General features: G+C 44.6%; 1 protein-coding gene across 1 annotated transcript in view; it reads right to left on the reverse strand.

Moving 5' to 3' along the window:
* Positions 1–844: 844 nt before the first annotated feature.
* Positions 845–12,296, reverse strand: part of LOC120384540 (killer cell lectin-like receptor subfamily F member 1) — a 28,137-nt gene continuing 16,685 nt past the window's right edge. The window contains exons 4-7 of the mRNA XM_039503396.1: positions 8,790–8,924; positions 5,131–5,285; positions 4,308–4,426; positions 845–1,887 (exon numbers count right to left, since the gene is read on the reverse strand). Of these exons, the coding sequence (XP_039359330.1) occupies positions 1,719–1,887; positions 4,308–4,426; positions 5,131–5,285; positions 8,790–8,924 (578 nt within the window). The 3' untranslated portion in view covers positions 845–1,718. The remainder of the gene's footprint in view (positions 1,888–4,307; positions 4,427–5,130; positions 5,286–8,789; positions 8,925–12,296) is intronic.

Consider the following 12,296-nt stretch of genomic DNA (forward strand, 5'->3'; position numbering starts at 1 on the left):
AGCAAGAACTGAGTTTTTCTCCGACAGGAGCCTTTGGCCAGTGAGTCCCAGTACCTGGTTTGAATGTGATACTGCTCACCAATAACACTGTTGGAAGCATGAAGATGTGCTTCAGGCAGGCATGAAGTCCAAGAGTGATCTTCTACTAACAGCAGGCAGCATCATAGAATAATAGAATATCAGGTTTGGAAGGGACCTCAGGAGGTCATCTAGTCCAACCCCCTGCTCAAAGCAGGACCAATCCCCAACTAAATCATCCCAGCCAGGGCTTTGTCAAGCCTGACCTTAAAAACCTCGAAGAAAGGAGATTCCACCACCTCCCTAGGTAACCCATTCCAGTGCTTCACCACTCTCCTAGTGAAATAGTGATTCCTAATATCCAACCTAAATCTCCCCCACTGCAACTTGTGACCATCGCTCCTTGTTCATTCATATGGTACCACTGATAGATTGGTTTCCTATGACATGGGCCCTTATGGCTCCACCCCAATGACCCTGATTCTGCGCTGTGGTCTCACCCATTTGGAGTGTGTGGAGGGGTGGCTCAATCCCTTGTAGAGACACAGAGGCAGCAGCATGAGGTCCCCTTCACCTCCCAGGCACAGCAGCAGAGGCCCTATCCTGGATGATCAGCAGGGAACCTGTCTTCTGCCTAGGGATGCATGGGCAGCAGCAGGAAGCCCGCAGAGGTTTAGGATGGACATTAGGAAAAACTAACTTACTGTCAGGTAGCTAAGCACAGGAGTAGTTTACCTAAGGAGGTTATGGAATGTCTATTATTGGAGGCTTTCAAGAAGAGGTTAAACAAACACCTGTCAAGAATGGTCTAGTTCAGGGGTCGGCAATCTTCAGCATGTGGCCCATCAGGGTAATTCACTGGCAGGCCGCGAGACATTTTGTTTACATTGACTGTCTGCAGGCACAGTCTGTCGCAGCAACCAGTGGCTGCGGTTCGCTTCCTGCAACTCCCATTTACCAACCCTTGGTCTAGTTATTCCTTAGTCCTGCCTTGAGTACAGGGGACAGGAGTAAATGACCTATTGAGGTCGCTTCCAGTCCTACACTTCTATGATCTGGGCCAAAGTGCCTTAGTTCCCCATGTGTTAGAATAGTATTTTTCCTGTCCAGTTAATTAATATTGACATTTACTCACAATGTACACATAAGTCATCTTTGGGCACGGCTGGTCAGAGGAATCAAAATGGTTCCCACTAATGCAGCTGCACCAAGGGGCAGGAAATAACCTTCCATTGCATAAGAGTTTCTACTTGAAAATCTTAATAATACAAAAGTTGAAAGTAAGCAAAAAAAAGAGGGGTCATTTCTTAATACAGAGCAGATATTCACAGGCATTTCCGTATTTATGTACATGTCATTTGGCATTAAATCTTAAGAGAAATGGATTGGCCTAAAACAAAAAGCATTTGGAATATGAATAAGTGAATAAAATGGGGTGAGGTTGCTCTAGCTGAAGGAGGGGAAAGGCACTGCCCTAGATCGAATGTGCTATTAGTTTATTTATCGTGCATCAATTGTTATAATCAGTTTAGCTAAACATCGTCTATCCTTGGACACCAGGAGCTACAGGGGATTACAATACAAACCTATCTCTAATGCAGCCAGTGAACAATTGACACAGGATTGCTGAATGCTATGGTTGCAGTGCAATGCTCTTACGATTATTTACATTAAAATATCACAAAGTACAAAAAAAAGCATCATCCTACAAGGGATGGTGTCTCATGTTCTGGGGTGTTCCAGGCAGCCAGTGTGGTTGCATTTTTCTTGCAGATCCATCTGTGTAAATTCGGGCATTTCTCAGGGTGTAACTTCTTCTTGTTGAAAGCAGAACAATTCTTGCCATCTCCAGTTCCATTTACCATCACCCTAAAGAGAAAACAAAAGCTGCTCACTGAGAGGTTAGCTCAGAATTTGGTACTGAATAAAAAGACAGGAACCGAGTTTGGGAGGATGGAAACAGGGTTTTTTACTTTTGTGTGTGTGTGTATTTTTTTTTTCTTATGCGGCTAGACTGGCATATGCAGGCTCATTGCAATCCATTTGATTGGACAAATGGGATTTTCCCAGGGATTCATGAAGAGCAGACACTGGTAGGAGGAATTCAGAGGTCCTCATTTCCATGAACATTACCAACAAGAAGAGGAAAACCATTGCACAAAGGAGAAATAGTGAGTCTTAATAGTGAGGGGGCAGGGAGGAGTTTTCAGCTACATGAATCCAAATGTCTGATGTGCATGACAGACCAGAGGGTCAACCCAAGTTGTCCCCCTCTCCAATAACATTTGGTTCATACAGGGTGGGTTTGAGCCATAACCTGGAGTCCAAGTGAGATCTTCTACTAACAGCAGGCAGCATCAGGGTCACTTTCAAGTACTTACAGGCCTCACTTGAAGGACACTAATTGAGGCTGGTGGGACTGTGGTGACCCTGACCACATAATACATTGGTCAAATATGAACACAGAAAATCCCTACGCACTCAGGTCAGTGCCATTGCCAGATGTGGTTGAAAATTCTTTCAAGTTACATATTATTTTTGTACATTTATAAACCATTTGCATAACTGTGCCCCTGCAGTGCCCACTGCACTTCGATCTGTGTCAGTGCACCTTATTCCCCCAGCTTGGGTATTCTCGCCTTGCCCAAAGCCACTTGATTTCCAAAGAAGCGAATAAAGGGATCATCAACTTGACTTAGATGCCAAGTAAGGTCCTGTCTAGGGAGGAGGCTGCTTTGTGCAGTTGTAACTACACCCGTTTAGCTGCAGAGAACAAACCTCAGGGGTGAAATCCTGGTTCCACTGAAGTCAATGGGAATTTTGCATTGCTGTTGATGTCACAGGGGTGAAGATTTCTTCCCACATGGAAGCCCCAAGGTAAACTCCACAAATACAAATCACTTTTCTTTTTCCTCTGGTGCCACATGGTTACACTAGAGCTGTGTTTAGACTGAAGTGTTTGGTCCTGTACTTTTGTTTCTATAATTTCTAAACAATTAATTAGCTTGATGGTACATGCTGATGTAGATACTCCATAAACACTTTTTCTTAGAGTTCAGTATAGGGGGAACCAAGACCAGAAGGAACAAATGTTTGTACAGTGTCTACACTAACATGTATAGTTGTATAACTGTCATAAACAGATAGTTAAGAGTTAATGCTCTTTTATCTGTAAAGGGTTAAGAAGTTCACCTAGCCTAGCTGATACCTGACCAGAGGAACTAATGGGGGGACAGGATGTTTCAAAATAAAGGAGGGAAGTTCCCTTTGTCTTGGTCAGTTTCAGTTTTGGCCAGAGTGGAAAAGATCAAGCAATCAGCCTCTTATCAGAGTAGTAAGTATTAAGGAAGGAAATAAATAGGTTTATGTTTATTTTCTTTTTGTAACTTGTCTTGGCATTAGGGGGATAATCAAACTGGGTATTCTTTTGTGTACTAATGTTTTTGCCCAGGGGACCATCCTCTGTGTTTTGAATCTGTTGTCTGTGAGATCAGCTTGTATGCTATCTCGCAGAGGGTTTTCTTTACCTTTCTTTTCTTTAATTAAAAAGTCTTATTTTTAAGAACCTGATTGATTTTTTTCCTTGTGTTAAGATCCAAGGGGATTGGATCTGGACTCACCAGGAATTGGTGGGGGAAAGGTGGGGGGATGGTTAAATTCTCCTTGGGTTAAGATCCAAGGGGTTGGATCGGTGTTCACCAGGAAATTGGTGAAAGAAGTCTCTCAAGACTACCCAGGGAAGGGAGTTAGTACTTGGGAGTGGTGGCAGCAAAACCAGATCTAAGCTGGTAATTCAGCTTAAGGGTTCACATGCAGGTCCTCATATCTGTACTCTAAAGTCCAGAGTGGGGGTGAAACCTATGACAAACTTGAATTCAGTAAATTGGCAATCAATTAACTAAAGTTACAATGTGGCCATAACCTTAGTACAGTCAAGCCCTAGAGGTTTTTCATGGGGCTGCTATACAGACCTAGCAAAACTTATACAAAATAGCCCCAAAACAATCGTATAGACAGGGCCTAAGCAGCAATGGAATGTAGTGATTTGAAATTGAGTATCAGGCCTTCATGCAGCATCACCAGCACCACTGCTTTCTGAAGACTGTGACTATATGTGGAACAGGTCATACTGGAGACTTTGAAATCTAATCTGGAGCTAAATATGTGCCTTCAGTCACAGTACTAGCTCTGTGCTTTGGGAATTCATTAGCTGGGAGCTATGGGGTCAGAACTGTATCTGCATTTATATTAATGTAACTTAACATTTATAGAAAGAAAAATCCACCCACAAGCTCAGCCTGTGCCCTTCTAACTGGGAGTCACCAAGCCACATCCATCTTCCCTCTTTCTCTTGAAAGTTTAATCCAATCCAGAAATATTTCTTTTCTGTTCTGGTTGCTATAAATGCCTGTGGATTAAACAGAAATACATTACACACTGATGGGGCATTTCAGCTCTGCCTCACTCTTCATGCAATCACATGCTCATTTTGAACTGAGACCGGAATACACATGAAAGACAAGGATTCAGCCACACCAGTAACTAGTTTGGCTGGAACAGCCCTAGGGCACATGGCAATCCTTATAGCTGCTTTTTCCAAAAGTCTTGCACTTGGGAGAACATAAGAGTCGCTTAAAACAGCCAGACCCTGAGTGAACTGCCCTCGACAGCATGAAATTCCCATTAACAGCAAGGCAAAGCCTTTCCTGCCTTAGGAGACTGCAAAAAGCCCTTGATCGTGCCCCCCACCTCCTCTCAGATCAGAATTTATTTTGCTTTCTACATTTGCACCTGGAGCATCTCCCCATCAGCCTTACACAGACCCAGGGAAGCCCACTGAGTTGGTAGAGGAGCTTTTCAGTAATCGATCAGAGGACTGATGGCAGCCAGAGGGAAGAAAGGCCAGGCCCTGCTCCCTCTTGCTGTCTTCCCAAGTGGGGCTCTTGTTTGTGGGGAAGTAGAGGCCCATTCACAGACAGTTTCTCAGGGAGAGCCTGCCTGGTCAGAGGTTCTGCTAAAACTAGGGTATATTTGTGCTTTTCAGTTAAGTGTCTGAATGACATGGAGGGTTTGCTGATTGCTGGGTACTGTGTGGGATGTTCCAAGACTTACCATCTCAGCCTCATCTTCAACAACAAGCAGCTGGGATTTCCTGCCTGAACAATTTCGCATACTGGCATCCCAGATCCCCGACTGCTCTGAGAAGTAGTAACATCTCCCGCTGTGCAGTATCCACCCTGTGGGGCAGAGTAGACACTCGGTTCTTCCTGGGGGCAGGGGGGTAAAAGAAGATCATTAACCAGCATTACAAATGGTTTAATTACTCCCATCACATATTTTGGGGAAGCAAATAGCTTCCCAGTTGCTAACAGTACATTTTGGAAAATTAAATATTCTTGGTGCAATGTCACAGCTGTCAGTTGCCCTGCATTTTACAGTGTGCCTTACATTCTTCTAATTATCGTTGAATGAGTTCAGTGCTCTTTTAGGGAACCATTGCTTAGAGCAACGTCACGCTGTGCATGCTCCCGCCTCGAACTGTGAAACTGGTGCTTTTGTTTCCTGTGTGCTGCACGTTTGCCTTTCTAGGAGCCTGAAGGCAGCAGCTGCCATTTTGTTCTCAATTACTGAGATGTAGCCTGTGACTGTTCTTGCTTGTTCGGTTGTTTTCCCTTAACCTGAAATACTGATATATTTGTATACTTAGGTGTGCGTGTGTGTGTGTGTGTGTGTGTGTATACACACTTGATCATAAGCCAGTTTGTTTTATAATCTCCCAAGATGGATAATTAAAAATGGAATTTTTTTATGACCCATTCATAAGCCGACCCTATAATTCAGGAGTCGGCAAACTTTGGCTCCTGGGCCATCAGGATAAGCCACTTTGAGTGTCCGCAGGCACGGAGGTAAACCTAAGTAAGCAAAGTGTCCCGGCCCGCCAGCTGCTTACCCTGATGGGCCGGGACAGCAACTGGTGGGGAAATTTTAGGGGGGGGGGAAAGCTGGGGGTCAGGGGAGTAACCCCTGTGACCACTCCCCACATCAGCCCACCCCCAGCCTGGTACCCCCACACTCTCCCCATCCCATCCCTTCTCACCTTACCTGGGGCGGGCCAGGGGAGGATGTCTCTGGCTTGGCTGGAGCTGCTCCGGCAGGGGGGGCAGTGTGGCCGCAGCCTGCTCCAGCAGGCCAGACTGGGCAGCGCGGCCGCAGTATGCTGCAACGGGCTGGGTCAGGAGGTGCAGCTGCAGCATGCTCTGGCAAGCGGGGCCGGGTGGTGCAGTTGCAGCCTGCCGGCCCCGGAGCTGCAGCTGCTTCAGAGGCTGAGGGGAGAACAGTGTGGCCTCAAGTGGAGAGACTCTGGCCCTGCCTCTTCCATTCTGTCTCTGCTGGCTGTGCTGCCTCTCCTTGCTCCCTCTGTTGGGGGGGGGGGGCTGTGTTCCACCTCTTCCCTCTCTATACCCATTCATAAGCTGACCCCCTTCTCTGATGCTTCCCTTTTTTACTAAAAAAAATCAGCCTATGAAGAAGTATATACAGTAAATCATCCTGTGGCACCTTATAGACTAACAGACGTTTTGCAGCATGAGCTTTTGTGGGTGAATACCCACTTCATCGGATGACTTGCATCTGATGAAGTGGGTATTCACCCACGAAAGCTCATGCTGCAAAACATCTGTTAGTCTATAAGGTGCTACAGGATTCTTTGCTGCTTTTACAGATCCAGACTAACACGGCTACCCCTCTGATACAGTAAATCAGTGACCTGAATATTGTTTGCATGTGTGTGTGTGTGTGTATGTGTGTAAAAAAGACAGGATTCTTCTTTTTCTTTGTATCTTAGTAGCTCCTAATGGCTTACGAAAGGGCCCCTCTGAGTTGAAACATCATCCCTGCCATGAAAATCCTACAATCTAATGTGATGAGGAGAGGATGGGGAACAACGAGCTCAAAGCAAGTGACGAAGCAGAGAAGTAGTCTCCTCATTGAAAAAAAGACTAGAAAAGGTAAAAATGTCACTTATGCAAATGCGAATGCAATCAGTTTCCAGTTAAATAAAGGAGAGGGAGAACTTGGATAATCTATTCTGAGAGTAAAACAGGCTTCTTATGCCACTACTATGGAAGAGTGTTACAAGAAAAAAATAGTTTTCCTACCTCTGGTGGGGAAATGACATTAAAAACATATTTTCCACAGAAACTGGGTGCATAGTAATGAATCTGGTGAAGGCCACGATGGGGCTGTTGTGTTGTGTCAGGCTGCTGGGTTCAAAGTGCTGAACCAGGGCTGCACAGTGCGCGCACACACTCAGGGAGCTGCATGTGTGTTTGCTGGCTGTTGGTGTCTAGCCTGTGAGCCACAGCAGCAGAGCATTAAAGGCAGCCAGGGTGACATGGCAAGAAGTGATACAACTTCTCACTGGTCTGAATAATTGCACCCCAAATGTCACACCCTCCCTGGGTTAGAGAGACACAGAAAATGTACTTCCTTCTAACACAGCCCTTGTCTAGGCAAAGGGGGAACGTAGACTTTAACTTGACTGGTTCAACGCGTGTTAAGGGCACCGGGCCTTGTCTAGCCTAGACCTCCAGAGTGTGTTGGTTACAAGTGTTAGCTTGAACATGGTACCAGCGTACTTTAGATCGTAGTCTACAGAAGGCCACAGCGAACAAGTAACTTTATTAGAATAAGGGAAACAGTATTATCCCTAAAACTACATTCATTCTCTTTCTCCTTCACCATAGGAGCTTCTGTTTAGAACCTTCCCAACACTCCTGCTTGGCTTCCTGCTACAGAATTAAGCAAAATATTTGTATTATAAAAAATATTTAACAAAAAATATTTATCACCAAATTATAGATCCAGGGCAATAAGGCTACATGTGTCATTTGGTAAAGTCCTTCCCTCTCCTTGCAAAAAATCCTTGGCCTCTGGGGGTTCTTGAAAACACCAGGAAGCGGTAAGGCAGTGGTATTCCTTTGAGACCCCTTTGGAAATTTTGAATGGAGGTGGAGACCCCTTTGGAAATCCCTTTGTAGTTGAATTATGTTCAGTCAGTTTTCAGTCTAAGGGTAGGTTTACACTTACCTTCCGGGTCGACGCGGTGAGTTCGACTTCTCGAAGTTCGAACTATCGCGTCTGATCTAGACACGATAGTTCGAACTCCGGAAGCGCTGTGGTCGACTCCGGTACTCCACCACTGCAAACGGCGGTGGCAGAGTTGACAGGGGAGCCGCGGAGTTCAACCCTGCCACGTCTGGACGGGTGAGTAGGTCGAACTAGGGTACTTTGAATTCAGCTACGCTATTCACGTAGCTGAATTTGCGTACCCTAGTTCGACCCCCCTTCTTAGTGTAGACCAGGCCTAAGTCTTTTGCAGACTCCTTAGACATCGTCTGCGGACCCCCAGAGGTCCATGGACCGCAGGTTGAGAATCACTGCTCTAAGGTATCTAATGTCATTTTTAAAAGCAGCCCTGGACATTCCAGTTCTATTCCAAGCACAGGGTATGTATCAATAATTATAATTACTAACTAGGAATTCTAAATATTGGTTCAAATATATCTTCAGGGCCAGATTCTGATACTCTTATTCATCCTGAGTAGCACCATCCTCTGTGAGTCATTCCACTGATTTCAACAGCGACTGCTCATACAGTAAAGAAGCCATATTCTGACCCATAACATTTTCAGGCTGTTATAGAAGAGGGGAGTTAACAAACAGTAGAAGGGAACACACTGCACAGTTACAGAGGGGCTGTAATGCCTCACCCTCTCTATCTTCACACAGATCGTCCATTAATCCACTGATTGCCATCCCTGTGCATGGAGATTCCCCTGAAGATGTAGTGTTTTCAGTGCAGGTTGTCCTGAGCATGGATGAACTCTTACAATTTCCCCTCCAGACTTGAATGCAAAGGAAGACAATATGGTTAACGGGCGCATCAATAATATGCAGTCTTGGTATCTGAGGGTCAGAAAACACCATTGATTTACAGAGAGCATAGTCAGTGAGGAAGGCAGCTTGCAAAGGGACTAAAAATAGGTTTGTGCCTTTTTTGTTGGGTTATGATATATCAAGAAAGCCTGGTATTTTTTTCTTTGTTTACATTTGATTTGTTTTCCCTGCTTGTTTCCTCCGTAAGAAATTCAGGTCTTGCCTACTTTGGTGGAGAATATGTATGGTTATGACACTACATGTACTACAGCTATTTATCTGATTAATTGAAAAGAGAGATCAATTTGATTCTGACCGTCTAGAATGCAGTTTTCTTTTATTAGCCCCCATTTAACCTAAGCACGTGAGAATAAATCTTGTTAACAAAAAGATCTAACATCCCAATCTTTAATTTAAAGGATGAGAAGCTACCTTCCTACATAGTAAAGTCAGCACAGAAATCCTCCAGCAAAAACAAGGAAGTCAAAACTGATAATTCTGATAGTTCTAAGGTAACAAACAAGCAGTAAAAAAGACACTACGAACCCTTTCAGGGCTTATAGTTATTTAAATAGTTTAAAAACATACAAAAAATAATATGTAACTTGAAAAATTATTCAACCATATCTGCCAATGGCACCACCTAAGAATGTGATGAGTGCTCAGGGATTTTCTGTATTCATATCTGACCAATGAATTATGTGCACTGAGTCTCTGCAGTCCCACAGCCCCAATTAGTGTCTATCCAGTGAGCAGGGCTGGCTCCAGGCACCAGTGCAGGAAGCAGGTGCCTGGGGCGGCCAACAGAAAGGGGCGGCATGTCTGGCTCTTCGGCAGCAATTCAGCGGTGGGTCCCTCAGTCTCTCTTGGATCTGCTGCTGAATTGCCACCGAAGAATGAAGCAGCAGCAGTAGAGCTGCTGCCAATCGCAGCATTTTTATTTATTTTTTTTTTTTGCTGCTTAAGGCGGTGAAAATGCTAGAGCCCGCCCTGCCAGTGAGGCCTGTAATTACTTGAAAGTGACCCTGATGCTGCCTGCTGTTAGAAGAAGATCACACTGGGACTCCAGATTATGGCTCAAACCCACCTGCAAACTTCCAACGTGTGTGAACCAGGTGTAATTGGAGAGTGGGACCACTTAGACCAGAGGGTCAACCCATCATGTTTATTTAAACCTCAAAAAGATGTAAAAAGCAGGACAACTCTTTCCCCCCATTTTGTTTGTCATCTTTAAAGACTTAGTTAGTGGGGATATAGAGTTAAGCTAAAAGGAGCTCTTAGGCCAAAGAATATAATAGTCATGCTATCAGAGCATTCACAATATTGAAGACTAGTGTCAAGAGAAAGAAGGGGTTTAGTTTTTAACCTCATTCCCCGCTATACCCCAAAGCAGAAAGAGATATACCTTTTAAGCTTCACATTCATAGAACTGCTGATTCACCAAAGCACTTAAGCATGTGCTTAACTTTAATCATACAGTAATGTTTCATGGAGGTCAATGGGATTTAAGAATGTGTCTAAAGTTAAGCATGTGCTTAAGTGATTTGCTGAACAAGGATGCTTTGTTGGAGCTATTCAGGTGCAGAGAATGGCTACTAGGATGATCCAAGGAATGGAAAACCTATCTTATGAGAGGAGACTCAAAGAGCTTGGCTTGTTTAGCCTAACTAAGTGAAGGCTGAGGGGAGATATGATTGCTCTCTATAAACACATTGGAGGAATAAATACCAGGGAGGGAGAGGAGAGTTCAGTGCCAGTGTGGAAATAAGAACAAATGGATATAAACTGGCCATCAACAAGTTTAGGCATGAAATTACAGGAAGGTTTCTAACCATCAGAGGAGTGAAGTTCTGGAACAGCCTTCCAGGGAGAGCAGTGGGGGCAAAAAAACCTAACTGTCTTCAAGACTGGACTTGATACATTTATGGAGGGGATGGTATGATGGGACTGCCTACAATGGCATGTAGCCGACCTGTGACTGCTAGCAGCAAACATCTCCAATGGTGGGTGATGGGACACTAGATGTGGAGGGCTCTGATTTACTACAATGAATTATTTCCCAGGTGTCTGGCTGGTGAGTCTTGCTCACATGCTCAGGGTCTAACTGACCACCATATTTGGGGTCTGGAAGGAATTTTCCCCCGGGTCAGATTGGCAGAGACCCTGGGGATTTTCACCTTCTTCTGCAGCATGGGGTCACTTGCAGGTTTAAACTAGTGTAAATGGTGGGTTCTCTGTAACCTGAAATCTTTAAGTCATGATTTGATGACTTCAGTAACTCAGACGGAGGTTAGGGGTCTATTACAGGAGTGGGTGGGTGAGGTTCTGTGGCTTGCAATGTGCAGGATGTCAGATTAGATGATCATAGACTCATAGACTTTAAGGTCAGAAGGGACCATTATGATCATCTAATCTGACATCCTGCACAATGCAGGCCACAGAATCTCACCCACCCACTCCTGTAACAAACCCCTAACATATGTTTGAGTTATTGAAGTCCTCAAATTGTGGTTTGAAGACCTCAAGCTGCAGAGAATCTTCCAGCAAGTGACCCGTGCCCCATGCTGCAGAGGAAGGCGAAAAACCTCCAGGGCCTCTGCCAATCTGCCCTGGAGGAAAATTCCTTCCCGACCCCAAATATGGCGATCAGTTAAACCCTGAGCATGTAGGCAAGACTCACCAGCCAGCACCCAGGAAAGAATTCTCTGTAGTAACTCAGATCCCACCCCATCTAATATCCCATCACAGACTACTGGGCATACTTACCTGCTGATAATCAAAGATCAATTGCTAAGTTAATTGCCAAAATTAGGCTATCCCATCATTCCATCCCCTCCATAAATTTATCAAGCTTAGTTTTGAAGCCAGATATGTCTTTTGCCCCCACTACTCCCCTTGGAAGGCTGTTCCAGAACTTCACTCCTCTAATGGTTAGAAACCTTTGTCTAATTTCAAGTCTAAACTTCCTAGTGTCCAGTTTATATCCATTTGTTCTTGTGCCCACATTGGTACTAAGCTTAAATAATTCCTCTCCCTCCCTAATATTTATCTTTCTGATATATTTATAAAGAGCAATCATATCCCCCCTCAACCTTCTTTTGGTTAGGCTAAACAAGCCAAGCTCTTTGAGTCTCCTTTCCTATGACAGGTTTTCCATTCCTCGAATCATCCTAGTAGCCATCTCTGAACCTGTTCCAGTTTTGAATTCATCCTTCTTAAACATGGGAGACCAGAACTGCACACAGTATTCTAGATGAGGTCTCACCAGTGCCTTGTATAACGGTATTAACACCTCCTTATCTTTGCTGGAAATACCTCACCTGATGCATCCTAAAACTGCA

The sequence above is a fragment of the Mauremys reevesii genome, linkage group 1 (genome assembly GCF_016161935.1).
Source record: "Mauremys reevesii isolate NIE-2019 linkage group 1, ASM1616193v1, whole genome shotgun sequence".
NCBI classification, from domain to species: Eukaryota; Metazoa; Chordata; order Testudines; family Geoemydidae; genus Mauremys; species Mauremys reevesii.